Below are 27,066 nucleotides of genomic sequence, written 5' to 3'. Positions count from 1 at the left end.
AACACATTCAGGAAGCTTCCATGTGCTGTATATGTGTTTTATTTGAAAAATAATATAGATATAAATAAGCACTCAAAATATTAGCAATGCATGTTATATGTTATATTCTCTTTAAAATTACTACAACCATTTTTATAAATAAGTGGTGTCAATTTATGAGGCAAAAAATGCTTTCATAAAAAAAGTTTTGCATATCCAAATATAGACAGTACTTAGAATAAAAGTATGAAATGATATGACCCCTTTTTTAAATCTAAATTTAAAAAGATGTCTTCAAAAGAGTGCAGAGAAACTGAACTTTCTAACTGAACTAACAATATGTGACTTGTCTCACAATAAAAACTCGTCTGACTCAATATATTGTATTTTACAGCATACTTGAGTTTGAGACCAATCCAGCCAGGCATGTGCAATAACTCCATTTATGTATTCACAAATAAATTTATTTAGAAATAAAGTATTTCATACTCTCATGAGTTCATATAATTTACCTTGTTAAGAAGCACAAGTAAGTGTTCTATTAAATCACAATGTTTTACAAACATATAAAAAAAGCAGCTGCCAAACATTTGGCCCTTCTTCTGCTGTGAGATGTGGGTGTTACTCAACATTGTGCGTTTATGGGTCTGCTGTGGCGTGGACACTTAGACTTAGTTTTGACACTGTGAAGTGAAGGTGTCAAGGGTCATATCAGCTGTCCAGCTCAAAGTCTGTCTCATCATAGAGGTCAGGACAGGAGGAATATTTCTGTCGTGAGAACTTCAGACAGAGAGCGTCTCCCACTTCGTTCAGATGGTGCAGCACCTGAGGACAAAAGAATAGTCTCAGAATGTGTGTTTGATTTAAATGAAAAAATACTCTGCAAAGACTTAGAGAGGAATATGAAAAAAGTGAATGTTGGTAAATTTGTGTATCTGTACTGTGTGTGTGTACCTGGTCCAGCATGGCTCTGGTGTGTGCTGCAGACACACAGAAACGAGCTCGGGCTTCTGTAATCGGCGTGGCTGGAAAGCCGACTACAACTACACCAATTTTCCTCTCCAGCATTTCTCGAGAAAAAGCCCTGGATAGTGACAGAAAAACAAACACGACTACCATTTTTTTACACAGAAGACAAAAGACTGTAGTTTTTACAAGTTTTAAATAAGGGTTTCTCTGACTCAAGGAAATGCAGTGTAATGTTTGTTATCAGATGATACTCCTTGAAATAACTGAATTTAAATTTCCTGAACATCAACTTCTAATAATATGTGGCACTATGATTATTTACTTCTGTTGTTATCTTTTCACAATTACAAAACTTTAGGACAAAATTTCACCTCTCACCAACAACAGTGAAACTATGAGCCTGTAAAGTTGCTGGTGTGAATCATTGCACCAGCGTCTGTACAGTGTCACTGTTTCACTGTCTAGAGAATGGAATCAGCACAGAGATGGACAAATTATCTATCAAATACAAAACTTTTTTTTTTTTTTTTTACATTTTAAGGTTTGAATTCTCCAAAATGTGCAAAAGCCACATCAGAATGAGAAAAAAATTTGCTGCTTATCCTCAGCAGTAAGTCATGAGAAATGCTGCTGCTTCTGGCCCTTCCAAACCTTTAATTATGTAGTTTGAATGTGTTGTGGTATGAATGACGTGTGATAATTTCTACAAAATATGATGAATTAAAAAGAACACATAACTCACAATTTGAGAACAATAAAAACATGTCTGATGACTTTAACATTGATGAGGCCAAGCAGTAAATGATCCCCAATTTTGTGGGGAAGTGGACGGTTGGGAGAGTTCAGACCATAAACATATGTTCTGGAAAAGGTTTGGTGACTCTGACACAGCATCGCAAAGAAGAAAAAACTTTTGTATATATGAAATGTTTTGCATGTGTTAAATTATATTGATGCATCCATTTAGCCCTATATCATAGCACAGTGTGTACATTTTTTCACACCGATGATGCTGCTGCAAAAACTTAAGCCAGCACCAGCATCTTTAATGTCACAAGGACAAACAAGGAAGTAAGTATATGGACATATGTAGATTTAATACATATTTAATTACAATATTTAATAATAGTGCAGTGGGTGCCAGACTGTTACTCCTCATGAAATTGTCTTTAAAATGTGTCTTGAAAAGAGAAGAAAATGAACCCTGGAATTAGGTTAGAAATGGCTGTTTTGAAAAATGCCCATTAAAATAATTACATATAACTAATTATGTATTATTTTATTGAACCCATCATTCCTACTGCACTACTGTAATCATATACTAGAGTCACTTCTGATTATGGCAATCGCTGAATGGTTTGGACTTTTCATGCGTATTAATAGTGATGAGCATTGAAAGACACTTAATACCCAATTGATTATACCTGAGTGGCTGAAACAGTCCTGGGTTATACGTAACCAGTACCTGATGTTTTCTCTTAAGTAGTCACAGATACCAGTCTACATGGACACAGTCTACACCACTGATTCATGTAAACTTTGGAGTGTGTAATATTAGCGGCCATTCAAATCACTTAGACATGATACCATGGTGACCTGGCCTGAAATTGCTTGTGATAACGAGGGACAATGAAGTTAAAATTTATTGTTTCAAAATTTGGTTATGCACAATTAATATGACAATATTCATACTCTCCTCCAAAAGAGGCAAATGTATCTGTCAATCCTGTGCCAGTGTGGTGAGAGTTTAAGCGTACTTACACCACTTTGCCTGGCATGTAGAGCAGGATTGGAACCACAGGTGAGTCATCATTGCCGTAGATGATGAAGCCCATCTCCTTCAGTCTGGCCCTGAAGTATCTGGTGTTCTCTGCCAGTTGGCGGATCCGTCTAATACCTACAATTAAAACAAGGACACCACCAGATGTACATAAGTGAAGCACCAAGTCACTGCTTTTTTGCATATTTCCACTGCCCCCTGCAGAGGGGGACATCACCTGTTGGTGGTAGCTAATGTAGTGTGAGTTCTTTGGAGGGCCATCTCATCCTGAGTCCTGCACCTCCATCTGGGCCATTCCAGCCTCCACTATGAGCTTGCGTATGATTACAACTCAGCTGCAGCAGCAGATGGTTCAGTTTTGTCCGCCTGACGGCATGGCGTACGCACTTGCATGTTGCCAAAATGAGGGCTCGCAAATTGGATACGATGGATTTCGCACAAAATGAGTGACTCTAGGTTGCCACTGGAGCGTAGCCATGACTGAAACTGAATACAAATCATACTTAAGTATTGCATGTATTTCAGATAAACGTATTAGAAAACTAATCAAAGGCAGCAGAGGCGGAGCACTCTGCTAACCCCCTGTGTGCCCTAACGATGTGAATCGCTGGGGAGCCAGGTTGCTCCGTGGCTGCAGCAGAGTTTGGCATGGCCCGGCCTTGGAACACAGCTCTGTTTCCCTCTGATTACCTGGGAACAGATTGGCAGTTCTTTCAAAGGGATGTAAGAGAGCACTTTAAATCCCCTTATCTCAGCAGAGAGAGCCAGTGAAGGAAAAAAAAACCCATAACATTCGGGCATCTGCCAAAAAGCACAGGCCCCATTTTGTAAATTGTTCCTCTCTGCAAAGAGAGAGGGCATGGAGGTCAAAAACATGCTGCCAGACACAGGAATCATAAGTGTAGGTGAGAATGTGTGGATGTTGCTGTCTGTCAGAGGTTTTCCCTATTTCAGAGCTGTTGCCACCAGTTTGCCTTAAAGTGTGAAATTCTACGTTAGAGAGAAAGATGAGGGAGGCAGAGCAAGACGGAGAGGAAGAGGAATAAAAACAAATATGGCATATACACTAAGATCATTTGACGTGTCTTGCCACAGCGTGCGTTAATAGTGTTCTGATGGACACTGGAGCTGATGTTTTGAAAGACTGCAGTGTTCCCTTCCCTCTATAAGACAGGTCAAAACTCATTTCTCCACAACACCTATTTCATTGGGCTACGTCAGACGCAAAGCATGTCTGGTTCAGAGCCAGATGAGGAAGTTACTCATCTCTGCATGAAAGTACAATATACCTCAACCGCCAACACAACAACACACCAGGCTTTAGACCTTGGAGTGATTATACCATTACAGCGCTCTAAGATAGACATGTTCTGTAATTTTGTATAATGCCACATGTTTTACTGACAGTTTTTTTTGCGTGTTTTCCTGTTGCATAGGCCTGTTTTTGCTCCTTAACTGTGACCTTTGCCCTTAGTGTGAATTTTCAGAGTCACTACTACTACAACCACCACTATGTGTACTAACTCCCACTACCACCACAGCTACAAGTACAATAACTCAACAAGAATTGCATTGGCGGTAGTGCAACTGGTCTGGTAATGACTACTTCCCTGCCCTAGTGTCTGATGCCATTAAAGCAGAAACTTCTCAGAGGTACACGGTTCCTCACAACACACATGAAAATGATTTCCTCCACGTTAGGGTCACGTGTGCTCAGGGACTGCACGTCCCCCCTCTTTCTACCGCTGCAGACCCCAGTAATTGCTACCATATTTTCTGACCAAGCAGCTGTTTGTCTTTCCCTGCAGGTCTGGAGTTACTCCTAATGTTAACATTGGTACTGTCCTCTGGATTTGGTTTGCTATTGTTTCCATAAAAATTATAAAAAGGTGTAAAATTTTTTATAAGACAGACATAATATTTGTCTAAGCAGAGAACATCAGGTTTGACGAGTATATGGATAATGAGATTGAGATTGAGAATGACATTCACTTGGAAGGAGACCCCGTGCGCTGACATACTCACCCTCTGAGCTCCCGTCTTTTCCCATGATGCACTTCATGGCACGTATGATCTGCTCAGTGACAGGAGGAGACATGGCCGAGGCGTATACTCCACTATGAGAATGGCTGCGCAGGTAGTCTACCAGCCCCTGTAACATAGGACACAGATAATCAACACAGATACTGTACACAATATGTCTACTGTCAATTTTTTTTCATAAATAGAAAAACAATATAACAATAAACTTTTGATTTCATATCTTCTAGGAAAGACGTGAGGCCCTGCACTTTTCTTCTAGGACCACTAGAGAGAGCTCATGTATAGTCAACACCTGAGAATCAATTAAAATACCTCAAGTCATTTCTCTGTCACTATGACTATTTGGCATTGACTTTAGAATAGCTTTGGATCCTTTCCTGCTCTCCGCTCTGAGGGAGCCAGCGCACTAATTTGAGAAAGAACCCATACTGCAATGAGCCATAATGAGGACTGTCATGCTCATTATTCCTAAATGTCAGCGGGAGATTAATTCTGCTAGTGGTAGTCAAGAGAAGAGCAAGATTTCAAGAAATTGATTCAGTCATGGGTCCCTAGAGCATGTGTGTGTGTGTGTGTAAGTGGTCTGAGGTTGGAGCGGGCCTGGAGCTTTGATGGGCTGCTGCTCGGTGGCTGAGTGGTGGCCAGCGGGTGTGGGGTGATGATACGTAGCTGGAGATGCTGTCTGGCCACCATTTCCACTCACCGCCATCTGTCCCTACTGGGCGGTGGCTGTGGCTTCCTCACACACATACTGTAAGGGGAAGGGATTTTAGGAGAAATGCTTAAACGTAAGAGCCCTGAAACAACCTGACATCTGTTTTCACTTAAGGCGGGGGATTTTCACCGCTTTAGGGCCCCGCAGGATTTTGGTGCGACCAAGATAAACCAGTTAAGAGAACATGTCCGAAATCCATCTCACGTCTGGGGCGTGGAGTGACAGCTCAGAGTGTTTCCGCAGCCACATGGCGGCCGCAGTACTGATGTGGCGATACATGTCCACAATGCCACAGAGTAGGAGCAGTGCCAGGGCAGCACACACACACAGTCCTTAAACGGATATATATGATAACCTAATTTGAATGCCATCCAAGTTTTTGGATAAACGGTTAATGAACAAAACTTCCTTCATGCAAGGTTGAAGTGAATTAGAAGGAGCTTGGAGTGTATTTATTTTTGGTACACTCATAAAATAGCTATAACATGACTGTTTTCCAGAACACATCTGCAGTCTTTTGTCGGGCAACGCAAATCCATTTAATGTAGGATTTGGGGGCTTTCACCACAACAACAAATACATCAAATCTAAAGGCTTTCTCTCTTTTCCTGCCTGTTTCTTTCAGGAGTTTACTACAGCCAGCTGTCAAATCAGGCAGAGTGTTCATACTTCAAACATTATCATGCTTGTTAAAGGCCATCCTGTTAAATCTGGAGCACAGTTCCGACGCCTGCCACAAGAAGGGGCTGGCCCTCTGCCAGCTTTACCTTCTTATTATGGCAGAGCAGGGCCGAGCCAACATAAGGCAGGAAGGGTCCCTCTCTGAATACCTAATTCAAACAACATGGCCGTTTCCTCTGTTGCTTTCTAATCAACTGCTACAAAACCGGTGTGGTTATGTACTAAAGTGTACTTTTTAATGGAGTAAAAAGGAATTACAAAGGCCCAGAGTCACAGCCTAGTGAACATTTGTTGGACATGTGAGAGCTTCAAGGAAGACATGTGATGGAGTGTGTATGGCTAAATCGCATGTGTCTTGAAAAACAGACCTGTGTTAATTAGTTTTTAAACATACTTTTCATGATGTGTTTTAACCTGCTTTTGAGCAAAATGGCTTAATGTTGTTACATAGACAATCGTTGCCAGATTGTTTGAACAATGACCGGAAAGTATCAAAGTCATCTTTTTTATTTGGTTTCCTGAGACTGACAACTTACCCAAGGCTATTAGAATTGATTCAGTGGGATTAATCCCATCTACACACAATATATCTTGACATTTATCTTGACCCAGTTCAGGTCCAGGAGAATTACTTTTAATGAACCGCATAGCAACCAGACTAGTTTCTGCCTGACAGGAGAATCAACAGGTTGACAGCAGTGTTTGTAAGTTAAGTCTCTTATGTGTATACTATGACCTGGTGATATGAAGGGAAATGAAAACAGTGATGATGGATGGTATTATAATTTAAAACAGGCAGAGTTGTTAAGTGTAACAGCGCACTGCTGTTATAGTTGAAAAAAAAAAACCCAAAGCAAATACACTGCCTCTTCTATCAGCTGTTGTGCTGTTGCATCAAGACAGTGTATCCGGTGTGTTAAGTCATGCTGTGACTTTCCCAGTAGTGTTCCGGTTAAGGACCTTTATTGCCTGTTAAACCCACGTATGTTTTATTTGATTTTAGAAGAAAATTAAGTACAGAAAGAAATTCTTTGATCAAAAACAACAAACTAATAAAAAAGGGATTTGGATATGTTCAGTAAGACAAAATTGTTATATTAGTGTATTAATATTGATTACAAATGAAAACGAATGCAGAGAAAACTGAAACAGAGAATTCAAAGATCGACAGCAACCTTTTTCCCTGCGATGTAGCCTCCAGCAGCCCCAAAGCTCTTGGTGAAGGTGCCCATCATCACATCCACATCAGCTGGGTTCACATCAAACAGCTCGGTCACGCCCCTCCCTGTAGGTCCCACTGCTCCAATACTGTGGGCCTCATCCAAGTACAGATATGCTTTATACTTTTTCTTCAGAGCGATGATCTCAGGAAGTCGCACCACTGAGCCCTCCATGCTAATGACAAAGAATCACACAAAGAAAGAATAAAGTTACAACAAGAACAACATGAACACACACATTAAATCAATTATAAACTAAACTCTTAAAATGATTACTGAAAAGAAAAATAATCTGACCTCAACCTCACTTCATCCACTGCAGAGCATCTGTACATCTGTAATTGCATATTACATAATTTCACATATCCCAACCTTCCAAGAATCTTTTTGCAGGCCTCTTTCATTTTACCCCCACCTCTCTCCAATCTCTTCCTCCCTTCTGATGCAAGCCTTTTAAGGTTACAAATAGACAGCATGAGTGAGTATATGGCGGGAGGAATGGAGCAATCCCAGACCTGCTATCCTTGCTATGGATGAGAATGTCTGCAGTCCAAATGACATAAGACAGGGTTTCACCAGGACTGATGTGGACATCAAAGGCAGGCCCAGGATAATGCTAAAGCATGCTTACTCTTTATCCGAGCCTTTTGATGTTACTGGGGAGGCGATAGATGGAGCATTAGTTCTTTCAGTGTTGTACTGAAAAGCGGCATCTCGCTAATGTCTGAGCCTGACATTAGACATTATTGCCTGATAAAGCCTGTTTGATGATGTGCAATTAAGTTGTCTCTCACATTACCAGGATGGATGTGGAACTAATTATTATATTAATACCAACTGATGGCCATGTTCAAGGTTTTCCTCCTTGTTCAATAAGACGGTTGTCATAAAACAATTAAGTAATTGAATAAATATGTTGAGGAAAAACAACATGTTTACTAAAAGCACTAAGAATATGTTATGTTTTAGTTCTGAAATGCAACTGAGGGCAAAAAGAGGCAAGAGAGGAGAAAAGAAAATGGCTGTGATAAACAGTTGGAGCTGGGGGTGTAGCCAAGTCAATCTCTGTGGCTCCATTTGGCCTTGATTTGGAGCTAATGAGCAGATGGAGAGGGTCACTAAGACTCAGGATAGCTCACTGCCAGGAGAGACACACAATACCTTTCTCCTCTCTCCAGTAATCAAACGGTACCCAACCACACACACACACACATATACACACAAGTGCATACACACACTATCCAATATTCAAGGGTAGAAAGGGAAGCAATTGAAACAGAGACCCTTATAGGGATTGCTTAACACAGAGAAAGCTCTCAGGTTACAAATTAAGATTCCTACCTGAGCAGAGTCTGAATCTGGCTGTGCAAACCTCTGCTAAAGACCACCTGGAAGCCTGTACTTAAAAAGATTGATACAATATATCTTCTGACCCCAGATATGTGTGTGAGTTATGTGTGCGTGTTGTGTAATGACAGCTGACCTATAGATGCCTTCCACCATGATGAGGATCTTCTTCCAGGGTCTGTGAGTCCGAGGCTGCCCTGAGCAAACCGCCTCTCTTAGCATCTTCTCCAGACTGTGCATGTCTGACACACATACATACAGACACAGATACAAAAAGAGAAAGACAGCAAGGGCGAGAGATGAAGAAACTCAACAATCCAACCCCAAAACCTTATGAAAAGACAGATAAAGCTCATAGCACACTGATGTTTATAATATTTTAGGTTTGCGTTATAAAAGCACACAACACTTACCATTTATATGTACATAGACAGTATACAGACTGTGGCAATAATCAAATCATGACTTGCAAAATCACTGGCTAAAAGCAAACAACAGTGAATAGAATCATTTCCACAGGGCAGGGCAATTCACAGAGTACACAAGGTACTATTTTATCTGCCAGAAACACCTTTCACAAACTACAGACTCTGCTGCCTGATGCTAATGAACACCTGCAAAGTCTGTATCAGAGGGGATTACTAACTGAGCTAAATATGAGTTTGGCCAAAGGTCTCTTCATTGCAGTCTGCATAGTTGCTTAGAATTCTGACTGAAATTTTGGCTTCAGTAAAGTCATATCCCAGTAGCATTTATAGTTTTTAACGGGTTAAATGTGATACTATTAATGATCATTACCTTCTGCTGCACACCAGATGGCAGTATTGAATAGCTTTAGTTAATGTGGAGCGTTATTCAAAGTATGACTGCAATCCAACCATTTTCAGCTGAGCAGCGAGTAAACCTGTCATAGCCAATAATGTGTCATAGATGATTGATATCTCTGCCGCAGCACAAAAACAGGTTTAGTTAAGAGGCAGCAGATGCTCATCTGATAAAAATCACTTCCTGGAGCTCAACAGTGCAGAGTACATCTAATGTTACCAGTCTCAACAATAAGGAAAGCAGATGAATTTACAGTGGCTTGCTCTGAGCACAGACAAGAATGGGGGAAAAAATTATTTCACAGTTAAGCGCTGATTTAAGATAAGCCACAGCCTGATATGAGATACTGTATGACCGTGATGAGGAGGATGGTAGTCTTTGCTTCCTCAAGTGAAGCGTGCATGGTGGATATTCATACAATTATCTTATCTTTGCACTGACCTCCAGTATGCAAAAATGTTACTAGCTTATAAACAAAAACCTAACCTTCCAACTCAGACATTTTATTATTTGAACTAATAAGAATGCAAACTTTCAAACAGAGCACCCTTTAGCTATGACTATTTGAAATATTTTCACCAGACAAGCCTGACAATGCCAGACTGGACAGACCAGTTTATCTACTCTCTGGTATGGTAATTCCACCTCTATGCAAGGGCCACTTAACACCTCAAGCATGTCAAATATATACAAGGGATCTTAGAAATTTTAGATGGAGGTTACATCGATAAATATCACTATAAAACATCACTTTACTTTTTAAAAAAAATATCTATTGTTGTGGCTAGGCTAACTGGTATAACCCTCTTTGTAAATATTGGCCCTCTACCAATAAAGGAGTGTTTGAGCTGTCAGAGTGTCTGGTGCAGGAGGTATAGAGGCAGGGAGGGGTCAGCTGCTCAGGTGCCTGAGGGCTCTTTGCCTTTAGACTAGCCTCTGGGATTTGCTTGGAGGACCCATAACTGACTCTGCTTGTACCTGTCAGGACACATTTGCTGCCAGAGGACTGGCTCATTTGTCCTGTCTCCTGAAAGAACAGGGGATAATCCTAATGTAAGCAAAATGAACATTGTATCACTCATGCTTAGTAATTCTCCCTTATTGACAGTATGTAATTTGACAGTGTAATAGAGGACAGATAGTTTAAATAAGATGACATTTTCATACAAATAAACTTCTGTTTTGCTGCTCTGCTGCTGATGGATAAACACAGTCATGACAGTAAACTGAACTCATTGCATTAAAGCTTTTACATTTGCTGCTCTAAACACAGAATGTTAAGTAGGTCGTTCCTAAGGCAAATCCTGTACCGCACAGAAAGTAGTGTGTTTTTCACAGCACCGATAGTTTGGAATGAATAGAAGAAAAACTGGGTAGGGTGAGCAGTGGTGGCTGTACACACAGAAAACCAAACCTAGGTTTAGGTAATGCTTTATTGCTTTATTTGTATTGTTATCAGGCAGAATCGCTATGGCTCATGCTCAGATAAAATAGCAACTGGACTCACTGTTGTGTTTGAACACACGGATGGTCGCTCCTGAGAGTCTAGCCCCTAAGATGAGAGAGGTGTGATTGAGCTCGTCACTCAGTATCAAACAGCCCTGGAAATCAGCAAAGAGAAAAGACATTATTCAAATTTTTAAATTCCAGTGTAATAGCTGACACACATGTACCTGCATTTAAAAAAAACCTCAAAACAAGCAAAAACAAAACAGCAAAAAACAAACAAAAAAAAACTTAAAAGAGACTTCCACCAATTTAGCATTGTCCTCCTGTAACATTGTTGGACCACGATGGACAAAAAAAGATCAAAATCAAAGCAGCAGAACCAAGCTTGTAGTTCCAGGCCTGAAAAGTGAAGCCAATGCCAAGTGCCTTCAACCTGTATTCTCTCTAATGGCCAGCGGGGGCGACTCCACTGGCTCAAAAAAGAAATCCGATTGCATGAAAGTCTAAGGGGAAATGACCCTACTTTTCACTTGATTTATTACTTCAGTAAACATTTTCTTGATGAGTTTATGGTTTCAAATCACTAGTTTCAAGTCCTCTTCAATACAGCAAGATGCTCATTTTGTAAATTATGGTCCCTTATAATTTAAATTTGACGATAAAGCAGGGCATGCTTTAGGGCTTGGCTACGTTGTGATTGACAAGTCGCTGCCACAGCGACAACGTTGGTTAGGTAACGTAACCATGGCAAGTATAGGCATTGCCGTCACTATTTCAGTGTGTTTTCAGTTCATGAAAGAAAATTGTAATATTTTGGTGGCCTAAAAAAGTCTTGCTCAGCGTTCTGTTGTGCTAACAGACCCTCTAAGGAGTTGAATGTTTTTCCAGTAAGTACATTTTGTTTTAATGATAGCTGCATCCATTATTTCTTACAGTCTATGAGCAGAACCAGAGATATTGTCTTTTTATCCCATGCATTCTTCTTCCTTGTCAAAACCTGGAACCTACATCACCTAGTGCAACTCGACTTGATTCACTTGACTGTACAGATTCAGGTGTTATGCTAGTAGTGGCTAGTGTAGCCTTGGGATGCTATCCACAAGCAGAAATGAAGAGCGACAGAGATCTGGTAACTTCACTTCTTTCTAACTTTACAAACCCAGAATTTGTCATTTTCATATGTGTAGACTTCAGCCCCAACCCACGCTGACTCACGTGACAACACTTGAGGCAGTTCATCAGATTTCGTGCAGCTCCCTCTGGAGCACATGCAGCAGTACTGCCAAAAACCTGTAAGCACTGATGTGTAAAACTGGTGGAATTCCTCTTTAAAATATGAATACATACAGTATATTAATATGATAATGAAATCTACATAGATGGTATATGATCATGTTCCAAATTGAGTGGACCAATCAGATGCTACCTTGGGATTGAATAAAATAATTTGCTTCTAAAGTGAACACTTTATAGTGTTCACAATATATAGATGAGAACTGGAACAGTGCCTGCTACCAACTTACTTTATCATTTGAGAGATTGCTGTTTTTTAATGTATTTCAACATATCTTTGTGCTTTTTGTACTGTGGCCTTGTAGAATATACTGTATCCTAGTTGCCACTCTAAAATGGATCCACCTGGCCAATTATATGTCACCCCACACCTTTTCCCGCCCCCATCCATGGCTCAGTCATAATCACCTATATCTAGGTCCTCTTTGCGTTAAATTGGTTGTATTTACTGTATATGTAAATCCCCTTTCATCTGTTTCATGTCCAACGAAGTTTCGACCAACGCAAAAATCACAATTTTCTTAATGGAGAGCAGAGTCCTTCATATTCCATACAAATCAGAATGCAAATTAATTCAGCCGTTCCATGAAATTCTCTCCCGTACATTAGCATATTTAACATGGAAGCTCTAAGCGTTTGACTGCATTAGTTTGAATGAACTCTTGTAGAGGGTATGTTGACACCCTCTCACTGACAGATACCCTCGGTTTGGCCTGGGGTCCAGCTGGCCTGGTCCCTGGTCTACCAGCAGCTGTCACTCTAATGTAGCTCTGCCTTCACAGCAAGGCCTATCCTGGCACTGCCTGTCCCTGTAGGATAGAGTTGGCAGTGTGGGTTGACCCCCAGCCCCTACAGGGTTACTGTGGGGGCTGCAGCCTAAAGGGTTGCTGCACCTCTTGAGCTGCATAAACGACCCCAGTCTCATCACTTAAACAGTCAACCTCCCCTCCTTCCTGTCCAGTCCAATCACAGATATTCAAGCTGTGTGTTGCCCCTGGTAACCCATGGCCGTCTGTGTGAGCTAGGCTGGTGTGCCGACAGGCCAGAGCAATCATACCCTTGAGTAGCGCTCTTAACAAAACCTGCCCTTCCTTGTCTATGTGTCTGAAAGCAGCTATATATGCCCAGAGTCTCAACCTCCTGGCTACTGTAATGTTTAATTATGATTTTAATTAACAGGGGTGGATCGGGAGTTGTTCGCAGCTGAGTTTACTTGACTGTTACTCATTAATTTAGGCCATATGCAAGAGAAGAACAAAAGCTAGGCTAATTAAATTAATTTCTTCTGCGCTGTGAAACACGCTCCCTTATAAAGTCGGGTTTCCTTTGTATGCTGTGTGGCATTTAGTGTGTTAAATCACGTACCTTCCCAACAAGTGCTGGAATGTTCATCGAGTTGGTGGCAAAACCCATCCCAAAAGTCATAGAAGACTCTACTCTCAGGAAACTGGCCACTAGTTGCTCCAGCTCTTCATGGATGTTAAGGTTACCTACATGACAAAAATCACAAAAGGTAACTCACCCTGACAAAAACACTGTACCTTTAGTTGATCTAATAGTCCTTGAGTCTCTGGGTTTTCTGGTCTTAGTAACCCAGTCATAAGTTTTGACAGACATTAATGCGTCCTGATATAATGCATACAGGGGGGGTTGGACCACCAGCACTCACAGTATCAGTGCCTCTCACTCTCTGGGGATTTGAAGAGATTTATAAAGATTCAAGATATGATAAATGTGTAATTCTGTGCAACTACTCTTTTTCATCTCAGGTAATATCAAGGCAGATCCTGCAAGGTCTAAAATGCCTCTGCAGCACATTTTGGGACAGAGGCAGTTGGTTATAACACAATGTGACAGGCGGGGACCAGAATTCATTTAGAAAATTGATCAGATTGTAATCGGCCACCTGACATGGTGTTTTTCTATTTTGTGCAATAAAAGTGGGATTTTCGGGTATCTCTAGGGTGCTTTCGGTACTGCCCTTGTGGTTAGCTGATAAAAAAAAAAGAATTACTGGTATAATTGTGAGCTACAGCGAGAGAGGCAGGCAGTGAAAGGTTCATATATATACTGTATTTTATTTCTGCTGGCTCTGGGTGAGGTTATATGGTAGTGATATATCATAACATGAGTTCAATAAATTTTAATAAACTGTTGGGCAAAAGTCACTCTATACTTACTATAGAGTAAGTATTCTATACTTTCAACTCACCAGTGATGCAATTAATGACTGCTAACAACTGTTTTATTCATACAGTATATCACTCCCCTTCATTCTTAATATTCTACAAACTGTTACTGTAAAGATAAAATTGCCAACACCATGGCAGGAACACAAAACAGGTCAGGAAAAAGATTTTTACTTACTTCTATTCCTAGCTAGTTATTTTAAAAAAAGGCTGAAAAGAAACATTAATTAATTTACCATTAACCCTGACACTAACCCATTAACAATGTAAACAAAAATAAAAATGTGGTTTTGAGATGTGACAAAAAGTCATCCACATAAGGAAATGGTGCATTAATTGCCTATACACTGCATACTAATCATTACAATCAAATTCAATAACAATCAGTAACCACAGCGAGCAGGTATTAGAAAGTTCAAACAGACTGAATGTTTCAGGAAGGACTGGGAAATGGATATTGAGTGATGTGTATAAAAACCTAATGCAGTGAAGCAGCTCTGTCTTTATGGTGTTTCTCATTCGGTGCTTTCCATCAGGCCTTGCACCAAGTCAAATCGATTCATACATTTCCTCAACCACCCAGGCTCGCAGCCCCTGCTGGCATGTGCAGCTTTTCTAATCAGACTGCATTGGCGTCTGCACTCTTTAAAGAACATTTTACTTTGCCGTGGCTTCATAGGCATGTCCTGCCTCCTTATTGATATGCTAACCTCATAGGGCCGTTCTCCTCTGGGTCTGGATACTCTTCAGGTAAGAGAGATCAGAGTCTTTATTAGATTTCAACCACTTTGCTTACTTGAGTTAACTGAAATAAAATATACCTACACTGTCATATGCATCTCATAAAACCTGCTCAACTGTCTTCTGAATTACCAAGGTCACCTTCTTTCTACCACAATCATCAAAGCTTGCTGTCAAAAAAGCTATATGACTATTCCCAAGGTTGGAAAGTCTTATAATGGTGAGAAGATAAAAACTGTCTCTGCAAATCACCAAGCTAATTCAGTTCTTTCATTGTAAACCTATGACTGAGGTTTTTCTTCAAAGCTTTTACAACAAGAAAAGAAAATAAAACAGCCTAGAAGAGTTAATAATTTCTATCACTAACCTCGACTGTGGTCTCAACAGACAAGTACAGCATTTATGGCTTAGCTTTAACATGTAAACATGCCAAAGAGCCCGATTACATTATTATATTACTATACACATAGCAGTGAAATACCCACTGCTGTGTGCTTGGTAGCCACACATTTCTTGGTAATTTGTCATTCATTTGAATGCTTAACATCATTATCTAATTTACTGTATGTTAATGATTGCAAGGAAAGCGGTAACGGTGAGCTATCCATTAATACAAATCCATGAATGTTTGACATGTCTGTTTATTCACAGGGTGTGCTTTCAGTGCACTTTGTATCTACTTTCACATCCCCATTCAATGAAATAATATATGGAAAAACACCTCAAATTGCACTCTGTGCACTTAAATACATGTAGTAGTTATGGGAGAATGATTTACAATTTTAGGTCATTTTATGAACTGAACTTTTAACTTTTTAACTGAAACATTTTAAAAGGAACTGTGCATCACAAATAGATAACTTTCATCTTAAGAGAACTTAAGAGGCACGGACAAGAGTGAAGTATGAAAGACAAAGATTTTTGTTTTGAATAAACTGAGTGCTTCAAGTAAATTCAATAAAAACAAAAAGGAAATTTTGATTTTGAAGATTTAAATGAAAATTCTGTGTATGACCAATACAAATGCCTGAATGTGAACTAAAACGTTTGTGATAATGGCGTCACTGCTCCTACAGACACACTGGGGTTTTTAATAATTGATGCTTGATAAGGTCTCATGGGAGAAATGCTTGTTATTCCTTAACCCTCTTAGTGAGCCATCTGAAACACAGATTACAAACTCAGTGAAAAACAGTCCCATTTTAAAAGAGAAATAAACATATAAATAAATCACATAAATGAATAATGGATAGTGTGGAGGAGCATGGGGTGTGTACTTGCACTTTGACAAACATACATATTACTAATAATCACATGCCCTTTAATTCCTCTGGTTTTCTTTGGTCTTGTCAAACTGCTGATATCATGCAACACTATGCAGCGACTCAGCCTGCTCAGAACCTGCTCACCTTAGCCTGCTCTCAGTAGATATACAGCACGGTGCTGTCAGAAGTGCCATAAACTAAACATCACTGACAGAGAGAAAATAAACTACTTTTCTCAAGAAGACTTGGTGTAGCACGTGACCTGCTCGGTGAGTTCTGACATGTTTACCCATCAGCAGAAGGCTGATGGCCAATCATCAGATTTCACTAAAGCAACACTGGGATGCTGGAACATGAGATCCTGGTACACATAGTCCACTTTGACACCATCAGAAACAGGGTTGAAGTTCAGAAGATAAAACAGCATTCAAAATTCATCTGAAGCCAGGGATCCACTTTCTGATCCTTGCTGTTCTGACACTTCCATCACACATATTCCTTTTGCATCCAGCCTAATGTCCAGGGTGTTTCATAATGTTACATTTCACTATGATATCATTTCCCCACTGCTCAGTGTGGACCAGTGTGTAATGATCTCAGCTTATGCTCAGATTTTACATAATTTAACAAAGGGTGAATAATTCATATTACATTGCAGCCACTGAAAGATAATTAAACATGCAGGCAGTATAATTCACGAGAAAGATAATAAATGATGGCATACGTGATGAGGGAGATGGAAAGTTTCCTTTCCAGTTTGATATTCGACCTATACAAGGTCCGACACAGACTTAAAATAGGTGTACATATAAGAAATGTGAAACTAGCTCAATAGGACAAGTGGCACACATTTTCTTTTTATATCTGTACAACCGAAACATTGACCACAAACTTACCAATTTCCTGCCTTGTGCTGCAAACCCCAACCCCATACTGGTGCATTTTGTCTGTCACAGTTTTCAGGAAATCAGCGTTGTTCTCAGCAAAACCGAGGTAGTTGTAGGAGCCCATGTTGATGACACTATGTATCGTCTTCCCAGTTAATCTGCAAGCATGTAAACATTAGGAATCCCTTAGCCTTTCTATTTTTTTCTGCATGCACTGACAGAATTAATTACATGGTATAAAAAGCCATCAACATTCAATTAAATACAATAGCTAATTATAAACTTGTTAAGTCATCAGTGGAGTTCTATTCATGAGAAGTGCAATTATAACAATGTTTATTTAAAGGGAACACCAGTGAGTGACTGCAGTAGAGTTTGTTATTCTTATTTCCTTGGATCGTTTGAAGAACATAATCAAATATTCACAACTCATTTTAGCCGGAATCAATAGATTATGCTGCCTTCTAATACGCAAGCACATACATAACGTAACTCCATAGAGAATAAACTGGAGAAAAAAATATGTAGTGAATATAGCAGCATCCAAAACAAATTTCTCAGGATAATACAAGTTCAGGTAAAGTCAAGAGTCTACATCCTCCCTGTACATCAGTATCAATGTTTTAATTGTTTTTCCATTTCATCAACTGACCTAGTTCTCCTCACAACTCATGCAAACCTGTAAACCACAACAAAATCTAAAATGTCTCTTCACCCATTCACCACACTTTGACACAAAAGACAAGCTGACTGCCCCATTTCTACTTTTTTTCCAGTCACATTAAACCTCTTTAAACATGTAATCCATGCTTACCCCTCTTCCCTGATTCATTATGCCATATCCCCTCCCAATGGCTCTGTTCATATTCCTATTCATGTTATATTCCATGGCCCTGCTGTGCAGCACAGAGGAATCTCAACTGTGGTCCAAAAACTGACATGTCCTTGTTGATGACACATACTCACAGGCTGAAGTTTCAATCTTTGTCCATTAGCTGACAGAGATGGATCAAGTCAATTAAGTAACAGAGTCTAGCGGTCTAAATATACTTTCTGGATTCAAAAACATTTTAAAATTAATTAAATTCTCAACTTTACTCTTATATATGAACATAAGCCTACAGTATGGCTCGCCCAATCTATCAAAGCTGGTATTACCTGAATGTCCAGTTGTAGTCATCAGAAACTCTCTCCATCAGGTCAAAGACAGGTCCTGGCAGGCTGCATATGGGACGGTTCCAGTTGTCTCGTACCCTCATGTACAAGTTTCGAGTGTAGAAGTTCTCAAAATCTTGATAAAGTGGTACGAAATCCTGAAAGCAGAGACAAACATATTCAACACACACAATAAGCCAGTAGAAGGACATTAAAGAGTGTTTGTAAAGTGGGTTGCTGATGAAACCTTGGAGACAATAAAAAGCAGGAAATGGGACTGTCTGGTTGCATTAAAAGGTCTCCAAGGACTAGAGCAAAGCAACATCCCCGATTAGATGATGACAGATTTCACAGGTACAGCACATTAAAATGGAATTAAACGTAATGGCAAAAACATAACGATGATATCATATAATATTCTCCAAGACGGCATCTTTCAAGCACAATGATATGAATTCTTTTTCGCTAATGGACTAGTGTCAAGTATATCTTATAAATCAGATTTTTATATTGAGATGAAATTCACCAACAGATGATTGTGGTTTTAAAAATCAAATGACTCTGCACATCCTTTATAGTAAAAGATGGCTTTGTCTGCTCTGGCTCCAATATAAATATGTAAAATAAATCTTGTTCCATGTTGAACCTGAAGTAATCGAGATTTAAAGGTACTTGTTTTCTCTCCAACCTTCTCAAAGTAGTTTTCAGTCAGGAGCTCTTGCATAAAAAAACAGACCATATTGTAAAGTATATGATATGTGTTTGCTCAAACTCTTCAAGACTGTACATGTGTTCATTTTATTGTTTCCCTCTGAACTAAAGTATAGAATAGGTGACTTCAAACCACATTTACTGTTATCTTGATAGGAGAATTATATCTACTGTAGCCTTTATACATACTATATGTTAGTTAATATTAATATGATAATTATTGAAAGAATTATTCCCTAACAACAATGTTAACAATGCTGTTAACAATGCTGTCTGATCCAGTGAAGCCACCACCATGACCGAGCCCTCATACAGTAAAACTTTCCATCCCTTGACTTCATATTGACTGTTCTCAAACACAGGAAGAAAACTGCCTCCCTGCTAGAAACTGCTTTATTGTTTTCTGCCTGTACCGCTTTACCAAAATGGCAACAAAAACATGCTCACAGCATTACTTATTTTAATTCAAGCAGTGCAGAACAAATCATTACCACAAACTTACAATATCTTAAGTGCAATTTTTTGGATTTAAGCACTATGGCAACACAATGGCTCTTATGTTGCAGTGCTCAGGCCTTGTCTAGAATCTGAAGCACAGTAACAAAGAAGGAACTTGAATCCTCGGAGATTTAATTAGGTCTTCAACAGATATTCTCTGTGGTGTCCTGTCTCACCCATGGCAACATTAAAGTGCAGAGGAGCACGAATGAAGAAGGCAGAGGGAGCGCTTAAGAGCAAAAATTGAAATAATTAGGGGAAAACAAAATGTGTTGACACCCAAGGCATGCATGCTCCTCTATTCCAACTGTCTGTGTGTGCATGTGTGTGTCTGCAGTATGTGCGTATGCCCACAGTATGCCTAGGACTGTGATGATTGGATGTTTTACCAACCTTCTGTTCCTCTCTTTCCTGGGCGACATGGCACTTCTCTAAGCCCACAGCTCTGAGGAAGTCTCTGAGGTAGCCAAACAGGGTGACAATACCAAAGCCCAGGTATGTCATGACAGCCACGTACATGGGCGCCTGTTCAAAGGACTCCTGCCTGTGCTGCCTGGAGGCGACTCCAGTCCCTGGGCCATTTTTCTATACAACAAGAAGCCCACATAAGCTGTCTTACATTGCAAACGAGACAAGAGAAAACAGTACCATTTGAATAAAAGTGGCTCGATTTCAAACAAATAGCTGTAATAGCACCAATTAACCTGGATTAAAAGGAGACATTCTACTGGTGTACTGACTTGACTTAAAACTGAAGTAAAAACAAACAGTACACATATTATAGTTAGTAGTTATGTTAAGTTAAATGAATGCTGCAAAAATGTTGTCATATTATACTGTAAACATTCACATAATAAGCCCATTTCACAGGAGACATTTTGGCTTGTCAGAGCAGAAAAAGCACAAGTGTTAGTATTACATAATGATGACTCTGTTCTATTTGAGTGTCCCAGTAAGTCATGATATTGTGACAGAGAGCCGGGATGTGCAATATCAAGACCCTCAAAACCAAATCAGGTGATTTAGCAATCGCCAATTTCATTATTTACACCTGTGTTATTCCTTCTGTCACATGTTAAAATGCCTTCTAGGAAAAATATTAGAAAACAATTCACACTTAATTTATGTATGTGAACCTGATAATTGTTTATGGGAAGTTGTTTTCTATACAGAACTGTATGTAAAATTGTGGCCAGTTAGAGCAATAACTTAAATGAAAAAATAAAATAAAATAGGTTTTTCTTGCCATAATCATCCTGTTCATACTGGCTATTAGAAGATCCCTTCATGATGCACTTACAGTGTCCCCCATCAAGTGATAGGGAACAAAATCCACAAGCCTTCTTCTGTGCAAAAATGTATTTAAAAGTTTATCTGAAGCTAATATGAAGCTTCAGCCAAACAAGTCAAATAAAGTAGATATCTTTCAACGTTACAGTCTTCTTAGTGCCAAAGTCCCTCTTTTTGTTTCTATACTTCCACTACAGCTCAACAGGGAGACACTGTCTGAGAAAACACGAAGAGGGACTTTGATGCTAAAAAGACTGAAATGTGGCAGATATCCACTTGATATGACTAACTCAGATTGCTAAAGCTTCAGATAAACTTTTAAATATATTTTTGCACATAATGACTGTGTGTACATTGTATGCCCCCACCACTTATACTGAAAGCGCCTTTGAAGGGGATCTTTTAATAGTCAGTATGAACAGGAGGAATGATTACAGTGAGGAAAATCTCTTTCAGTGTTCATTTGGACACCTGACTATTGTTTTAAGACACACTTGAAAAATTGGGTATCCTTTAAGAAATGATGTTTCTTGTGAAAGGTGTTTCCCTGGCTGTCATTGCAGTTGATGGGGACATTTTTAACCAAACTGATGGATGGATGCAACAGTCAGTTGTTACACAAGAAATTACAGCAATGTTAAGTATTCATCTGAGCCTCAGTTCCTCACAAGGGCTAAGCAGATTTTTGTACTGGTGTCAACGAGCTAACGCTACACATCTGTTTTTATGAAAGATTAATTGCTGCATGTTTCAATTATACTTATGGTTCTTATGAAGGTATTTCCACAATTCACAGTAATTTCTGTCCATCTAGAGCAACAAAAATACAAATATACACTGCTGCTTGCACAATAACGAATATTTTAATCAATTCTCAAGATAGGACTGTTTATTGCTGGAATTGACATTTTGTTTTGTACAACTCAAGAAAATTATGAATTACTAAATATGGAAATAAATATGGAATTTTGACCAGTAAAGAGATGTCACTTCCGGCTGCCATTTTTGTTTGGTTTTTGGTTTTTCAGGCAGCATTAAAGTTGCAGCTTCGATAGCGGATTAAAAAAGCATATAAAATGCAGCAGACGGAACATGTATTGATCCAGTTGTACAGAAAATGGCTTTTAGATATGTGAAAATATCTTTAAGCAACGGTGAGTGTTGTTGAACCACCCAACAGCTGTGATTTAACGGTTAGCTTCATGGATGTAAACTAGCTAACCCATCTGAACGTAACAATATCTTTAAAAAGCACTTAATTTGTTGGACTAACTCAAGGAGAAACAGATATAAATAGTTATTACAGCTTTTTATGTGGTGTAGTAAAATTGTGATTGATTTTACTACAAAATGAAATTACCATACAAACAAACAAACAAACAAACAAGAACTGGCGTCGTAGCCTCAAGTCAGAACAAGCCAGGTGAACAAACATACTACATCTAACGCATTCAAACAAAATTACGCAACGTACAGAGAAAAAGATAAACAAAATCGCAAAACACACGACAGCAATTTCCTCACCTGACCAAGAAAACCTGCTTTCAGGGCGGGGTCGCTCATATATGGCTGTTTACATACATTCTCCCTTTTGAAGGAAATGTAAATGAACTAATCTCCAAACAACGACAATAGGCTAAAAAAAATCGTATATTTGAAATATTTATAACTTGCAACTTTGCCGAAATAGCACTACAAAACAACTTCAATATTAAGTGCTAAAATTAGTGCAAAACATAGGAGATGACAAATTACATATTTACGTACCTATACGCTTAGACAGTGTAACTTAAGTAAGTTAATTTATTGATTGTGTTGATTTTTCTCGGTTCATATATAGTCTGTGAAACCGTCTCCATGGGTTGCAAAGTTTGCCTACGTCACGGAGGTCGTTTCAGGTAAAGACCCCTGATAAAATACATGTGCACAGATTCAAGGCTATCTCTCTGGGAAAGTGATAAAACAAGCTACCTGACTCCAGCACCGTAAAGCAGGCGCACTCACGGTGCATGATTTGGTGCACAGTGTTTTTTTGTAAATAAATCTTAAACCCTCCAGTCGCTGTCAGACATACCTCTCTCATGTAGTGATAGCCATTTTTCTTGATATCCTCACATCTCAGTCCATTTTGGTTTAAATGTGATTTTAAGTTGCCGTCAGCAGCTATTCTTGCCATATTTCTTAAGGCACAGCAGCGACTGTCTCCTCTGTTTGACTGTCAGGTAATATAACCGCTGTGCTTTACTGAACTCACAAAGGTGACTTCCTCCTTTCTGTTCGGTTCAGCCTCTTCTGAATTGTTGCCGTGTTTGAACATTGCTCGTGTTAAACGCTTCTCCAACAAGTGACACTTCAGTTATCTCATTGTTTCGGTACTGTGTAGATGTGCCGACTCACTTCTTCTTTATCCTATAAACGAAACTTTGCTTGGAGCATTGTAAACAAAAACAGCTCCATTTCACATCCTACACCTTACATCTAGACTGAGTCCTAAAATATAATTTTCCTTTGCATCTCTTTTCCACTTTGTCTTATGATATTCTCACCTTTCCACTGGTGGAGAATATACAAAATATACCTACTCAAGTACTTTACTTAAATAGAGTTTTGAGTACTTTACCTGAGTAAATGCTACTTTATACTTTTACTCCATTTTATTTCAGAGAAAATTGTCCTTTTTATTCCACTACATTTTAGACTACTTGTTACTTTGTAGAGCTCAACTACTATAACAGTAAAATGCTACTTATAAACTAACACATTAACAATCCAATAATATAATACATAATAATAAAGCACTCACGGGAGTCATTTTCCTGCATAACAGCTTCTTTTACTATTGATACGTCAAGCATTTTGTTAATATGTCTGTGCTTTTACTTAAGTGGGATTTTGAATGTAGGACTTTTACTTCTCATGGAGTATTTTTACACTGATGTATTGCTGCTTTACCCTTCGACCGCCACAGCTTTCTAGAAGCTACAGTGAAACTTACTCCAATTAGTTTGAGTTCACAGTATAATTTTCCCATGTAAGTTTAAATTAGTCAAAACATAAAAAATGCAAATGAAAAAATGCAGATGACCGGTCAGTCCCGTTGAGAAACATTAGTAGCACTACACACTACAGTGCGTCAGCAGCAGCACCATATATGGTTTGATACCTACAGTAATCTGATTACAGAGTGGCACTAATGATCCTTACAGTCACATTACAGATGGTTTAAACTTATGCAGTGACATTCAGATCACAAGGTTAAGACAGAAATTATCTTAAGTATATATACCTAATTTGACATATAATTACTCAAAATTGAGCTATATAATAACTAGGATCCCCAATCAAGGTATAAATATGTTTTATGACATTTCAGTATTGATATAGTGATAAAGAAAAATCTCTTGAAATTCAATTGAGAAAAAAACCCAGACAGGAATGTCTGTTGTTGGCAAATGCAGCAAATTATATGCCTGATAGGTACTCATTTAAAAATCCAATATTGTCATAAAGCGTTCCTGGTCATTGATTTGCAATATTGCCCACAATGGCTGGAGATAGATATTAAAGGAAATGATACCTTTGTTTCTATGTCTCTGAAAGTTGCCAATTTTATATTGTCTCACACTACATATTGTCATATTGCCCAGCCCTTATATTAATAATGATAATGTGGTACTTGTCTTGTTCTTGATACAAAACCTGTCCTCATGCTTTCACAGGTTAGAGGTCAGTCTCGGCTACATCTGGAGATGAGGGTGTGAGTATCTTGCTCAGGGACTCCAATGGAAGACAGATGCTACTAACATAGGGGCTTGAACTCCTGCTCACTCTGCTATACTGCCCCAAATATACAGTAAGTAATAAGGAACTTTTATTCAGTACATGTGGCCAAATAGATAATGTCTTGGATTATAGCTTTAAGCAGTAAAGCCCAACCCAGCTCAGCCTAATGATACACATTACATCCCCTACAGCTACTGTGACATTGCTTTTGCAGGCACATAGACAACCCAGTAATTTGCAGTCACTGCAGTTCATCTTTTGAGCTGATGATTAACTGAAGTGTCATAAATCAGACACATTGTTATCGGCATAGGTCAAATCAAAAAAGCCTTGTAAACTTACTTCTGTATGCAGGCTGCTGACAATTCGGTGTCCGCCTGCATTGTTGAGATTTTCCCTTCTGGGGAAAAACAAAGAGATTGTTTGTTAGTAAAAGGTCAACGCCTATTCAGTGGTCCGGTGGTGCACTTAGTTTGTGGGTGCACAGTAAATCAGAACATGCTTGGTGTTGTGACAGTAAGTGTAATGTAAGTTTTTCTACATAACAACATTGAACTGTTGCTGTTTTGAAGAGGTTGTCTCTTTGGGGATATGCACAAGCAGAATATGAGAAGCAGCAGACAGTCCAACTGGTAATGTTAAGGGAGACTTGGAATGCAAGTGTATGTCTGAACATTATGCCTTGAGATTAAATGACAATATCTGCTATACACTCTTACTTTATGTTGCAATATTCTATTGCTATGTGTTTAGACATGGTGCACATTTGATTAAGAACTGCAATATGGGATATTTTACAGCCTGTCTGAAATCTTCCATTTCTGTGTCAGTTAAACACACATCATTTATCACTATAGGTACGAGACTCTATCCTTCATTCACCATTTGACAGACATCATTTCCTCCTTTCCCAACCCACTACAGTCGGAAATTGTGCTGTCTCTTTGACATGTGTCTAGAGTTCTTAAAGGTGCAGTGCGTAGAATTTAGTGGCATCTAGCAGGGGGGACTTGGCAGAAATGGAATGTAATATTCATATGCATGTTTTAATTAGTGTATAATCACCTGAAAATAAGAACTGTGTTTTCATTACCTTAGAATGAGCCCTTTATATCTACATAAGGAGTGGCTCCTCTTCCACAGAGGCCATCATTTTGCACTGCCATGTTTCTACAGTAGCCCAGAACAGACAAACCAAACACTGACTCTAAAGTAAAGTGTTTTTTGCCAGTTTTGCGGCCACTGCAAGTTCTGCTACATGTTTGGAAGGGGAGGGTCTTCATTTAAATTGCAAAGCTGTAAGAATCAGGCCTTCTTTGAATGCACTGTGTGATGTTTTGGCTGAAAGCACTCAGGCCCTGTGGGATAACACGTGTCATCCACCATCACTTCAGAGCTGCCTTCACTTCACACTAACAGATGAGGGTTGGTGTTGTCTCATAACTCAAGACCCTTGTCAGAGAGTGGGGTGGGGGGGGGTGTGACACAGGCTGATACTTGCATGAGGGTAAACTGGAAAGGCTGACAGAAAAGTACTGGGAGATCATGGGTATTATTAGTTTGAGTGAAACAGAGACAAAAGGACATATAGTTGGTATTCTGCCATTACAGAGAGTGATTAAATGGAGGGTAGCAGACCACAGTCTTAGTAAATTAAAGGTATCCACCGCTCTCACCTCCTTGGAGTCTTGAATGGAGCTGTCACAGCGGCTGGTGCCTCCCTGCCTTCACTACAGGATTGCTTTCTACCAGTGGGACCAGATGTAACCTACATCTGTCAGGCTTCATTAGCTATGTCAATCTGGATAGCACTGTTCATTTTGGCTTCACAAACGCTCTTTTTTTTTTTTTTTTTTAAACTCAGTTTGCACATTTAGGCGATTTGCAATGTGAAGTTTGCAGCACTGAACTTTTAATCATACTTCATTTTGTTGCTGAACACACTGTCATTGTGAGTTTAACTAAAGTTAGTCAGTCTTAAAAGAGGATCATAAAATTAGGCTCATCTCCGCAGGGAAATTCTCAATTTTACATTTCAACAAGCATCTTTCATGTTTCTAAGTGCGACTGAAGATTGGACTTCATTTCTTCACATGAAATGTATCCTGTTTTATATTGATTGATGTTTTAATTTCCTAATAGGATTGATCCTTGTATTTCTAACCTCAGCTTCTCTTCTCCACATTTAGATTATTAGGTGCAGTTTTCCTTTTTAAGATGTGATGGGGGAAATTATTTTGAAGCTG

At 39.2% G+C, this 27,066-nt stretch overlaps 2 protein-coding genes across 7 annotated transcripts in view; one reads left to right on the top strand and one right to left on the bottom strand.

Moving 5' to 3' along the window:
- Positions 1-429: 429 nt before the first annotated feature.
- On the bottom strand, positions 430-23,325 carry sptlc3 (serine palmitoyltransferase, long chain base subunit 3). Of its 4 annotated transcripts, XM_044372961.1 has the most exons (13): positions 22,805-22,905; positions 22,562-22,625; positions 20,141-20,332; positions 18,542-18,696; positions 17,393-17,541; positions 13,667-13,791; positions 11,067-11,160; positions 8,871-8,976; positions 7,343-7,562; positions 4,754-4,880; positions 2,710-2,845; positions 934-1,063; positions 430-804 (listed from the first exon to the last, which is right to left on the bottom strand). In XM_044372961.1, the coding sequence occupies exons 2-13, from the start codon at positions 22,598-22,600 to the stop codon at positions 691-693; spliced, it is 1,587 nt and encodes a 528-aa protein (XP_044228896.1). In that variant the 5' UTR covers positions 22,601-22,625; positions 22,805-22,905; the 3' UTR covers positions 430-690. The 4 variants fall into 4 exon arrangements, with proteins under 4 accessions (XP_044228896.1, XP_044228894.1, XP_044228898.1 ...); XM_044372959.1 differs by lacking the exons at positions 22,562-22,625; positions 22,805-22,905 and adding an exon at positions 23,112-23,325; XM_044372963.1 differs by lacking the exon at positions 22,562-22,625 and having other exon boundaries at positions 22,805-22,888.
- The window catches only part of jag1b (jagged canonical Notch ligand 1b), a 205,092-nt gene continuing 200,066 nt past the window's right edge, over positions 22,041-27,066 (top strand). For all 3 annotated transcript variants that reach the window (XM_044372955.1, XM_044372954.1, XM_044372956.1), the window contains exons 1-2: positions 22,041-22,191; positions 24,757-24,890. The gene's annotated coding sequence lies outside the window, so the exon portion shown is untranslated. The remainder of the gene's footprint in view (positions 22,192-24,756; positions 24,891-27,066) is intronic.

This window comes from Thunnus albacares, chromosome 14 (assembly GCF_914725855.1).
Source record: "Thunnus albacares chromosome 14, fThuAlb1.1, whole genome shotgun sequence".
NCBI classification, from domain to species: Eukaryota; Metazoa; Chordata; class Actinopteri; order Scombriformes; family Scombridae; genus Thunnus; species Thunnus albacares.
Note: the sequence above shows the minus strand (reverse complement) of the source record. Positions and strands in the feature narration are given on the sequence as shown.

What these genes read in the sequence shown, in the direction of transcription:
- sptlc3 (XM_044372959.1), bottom strand. Translation starts at nt 23,213, where the DNA reads ATGGCAAGAATAGCTGCTGACGGCAACTTAAAATCACATTTAAACCAA. An exon ending in AGGAAAGAGAGGAACAGAAG is followed by an intron (nt 18,697 to 20,140) that starts GTTGGTAAAACA and finishes CTCTGCTTTCAG; the next exon opens with GATTTCGTACCACTTTATCA. An exon ending in GACTACAACTGGACATTCAG is followed by an intron (nt 17,542 to 18,541) that starts GTAATACCAGCT and finishes ACATGCTTGCAG; the next exon opens with ATTAACTGGGAAGACGATAC.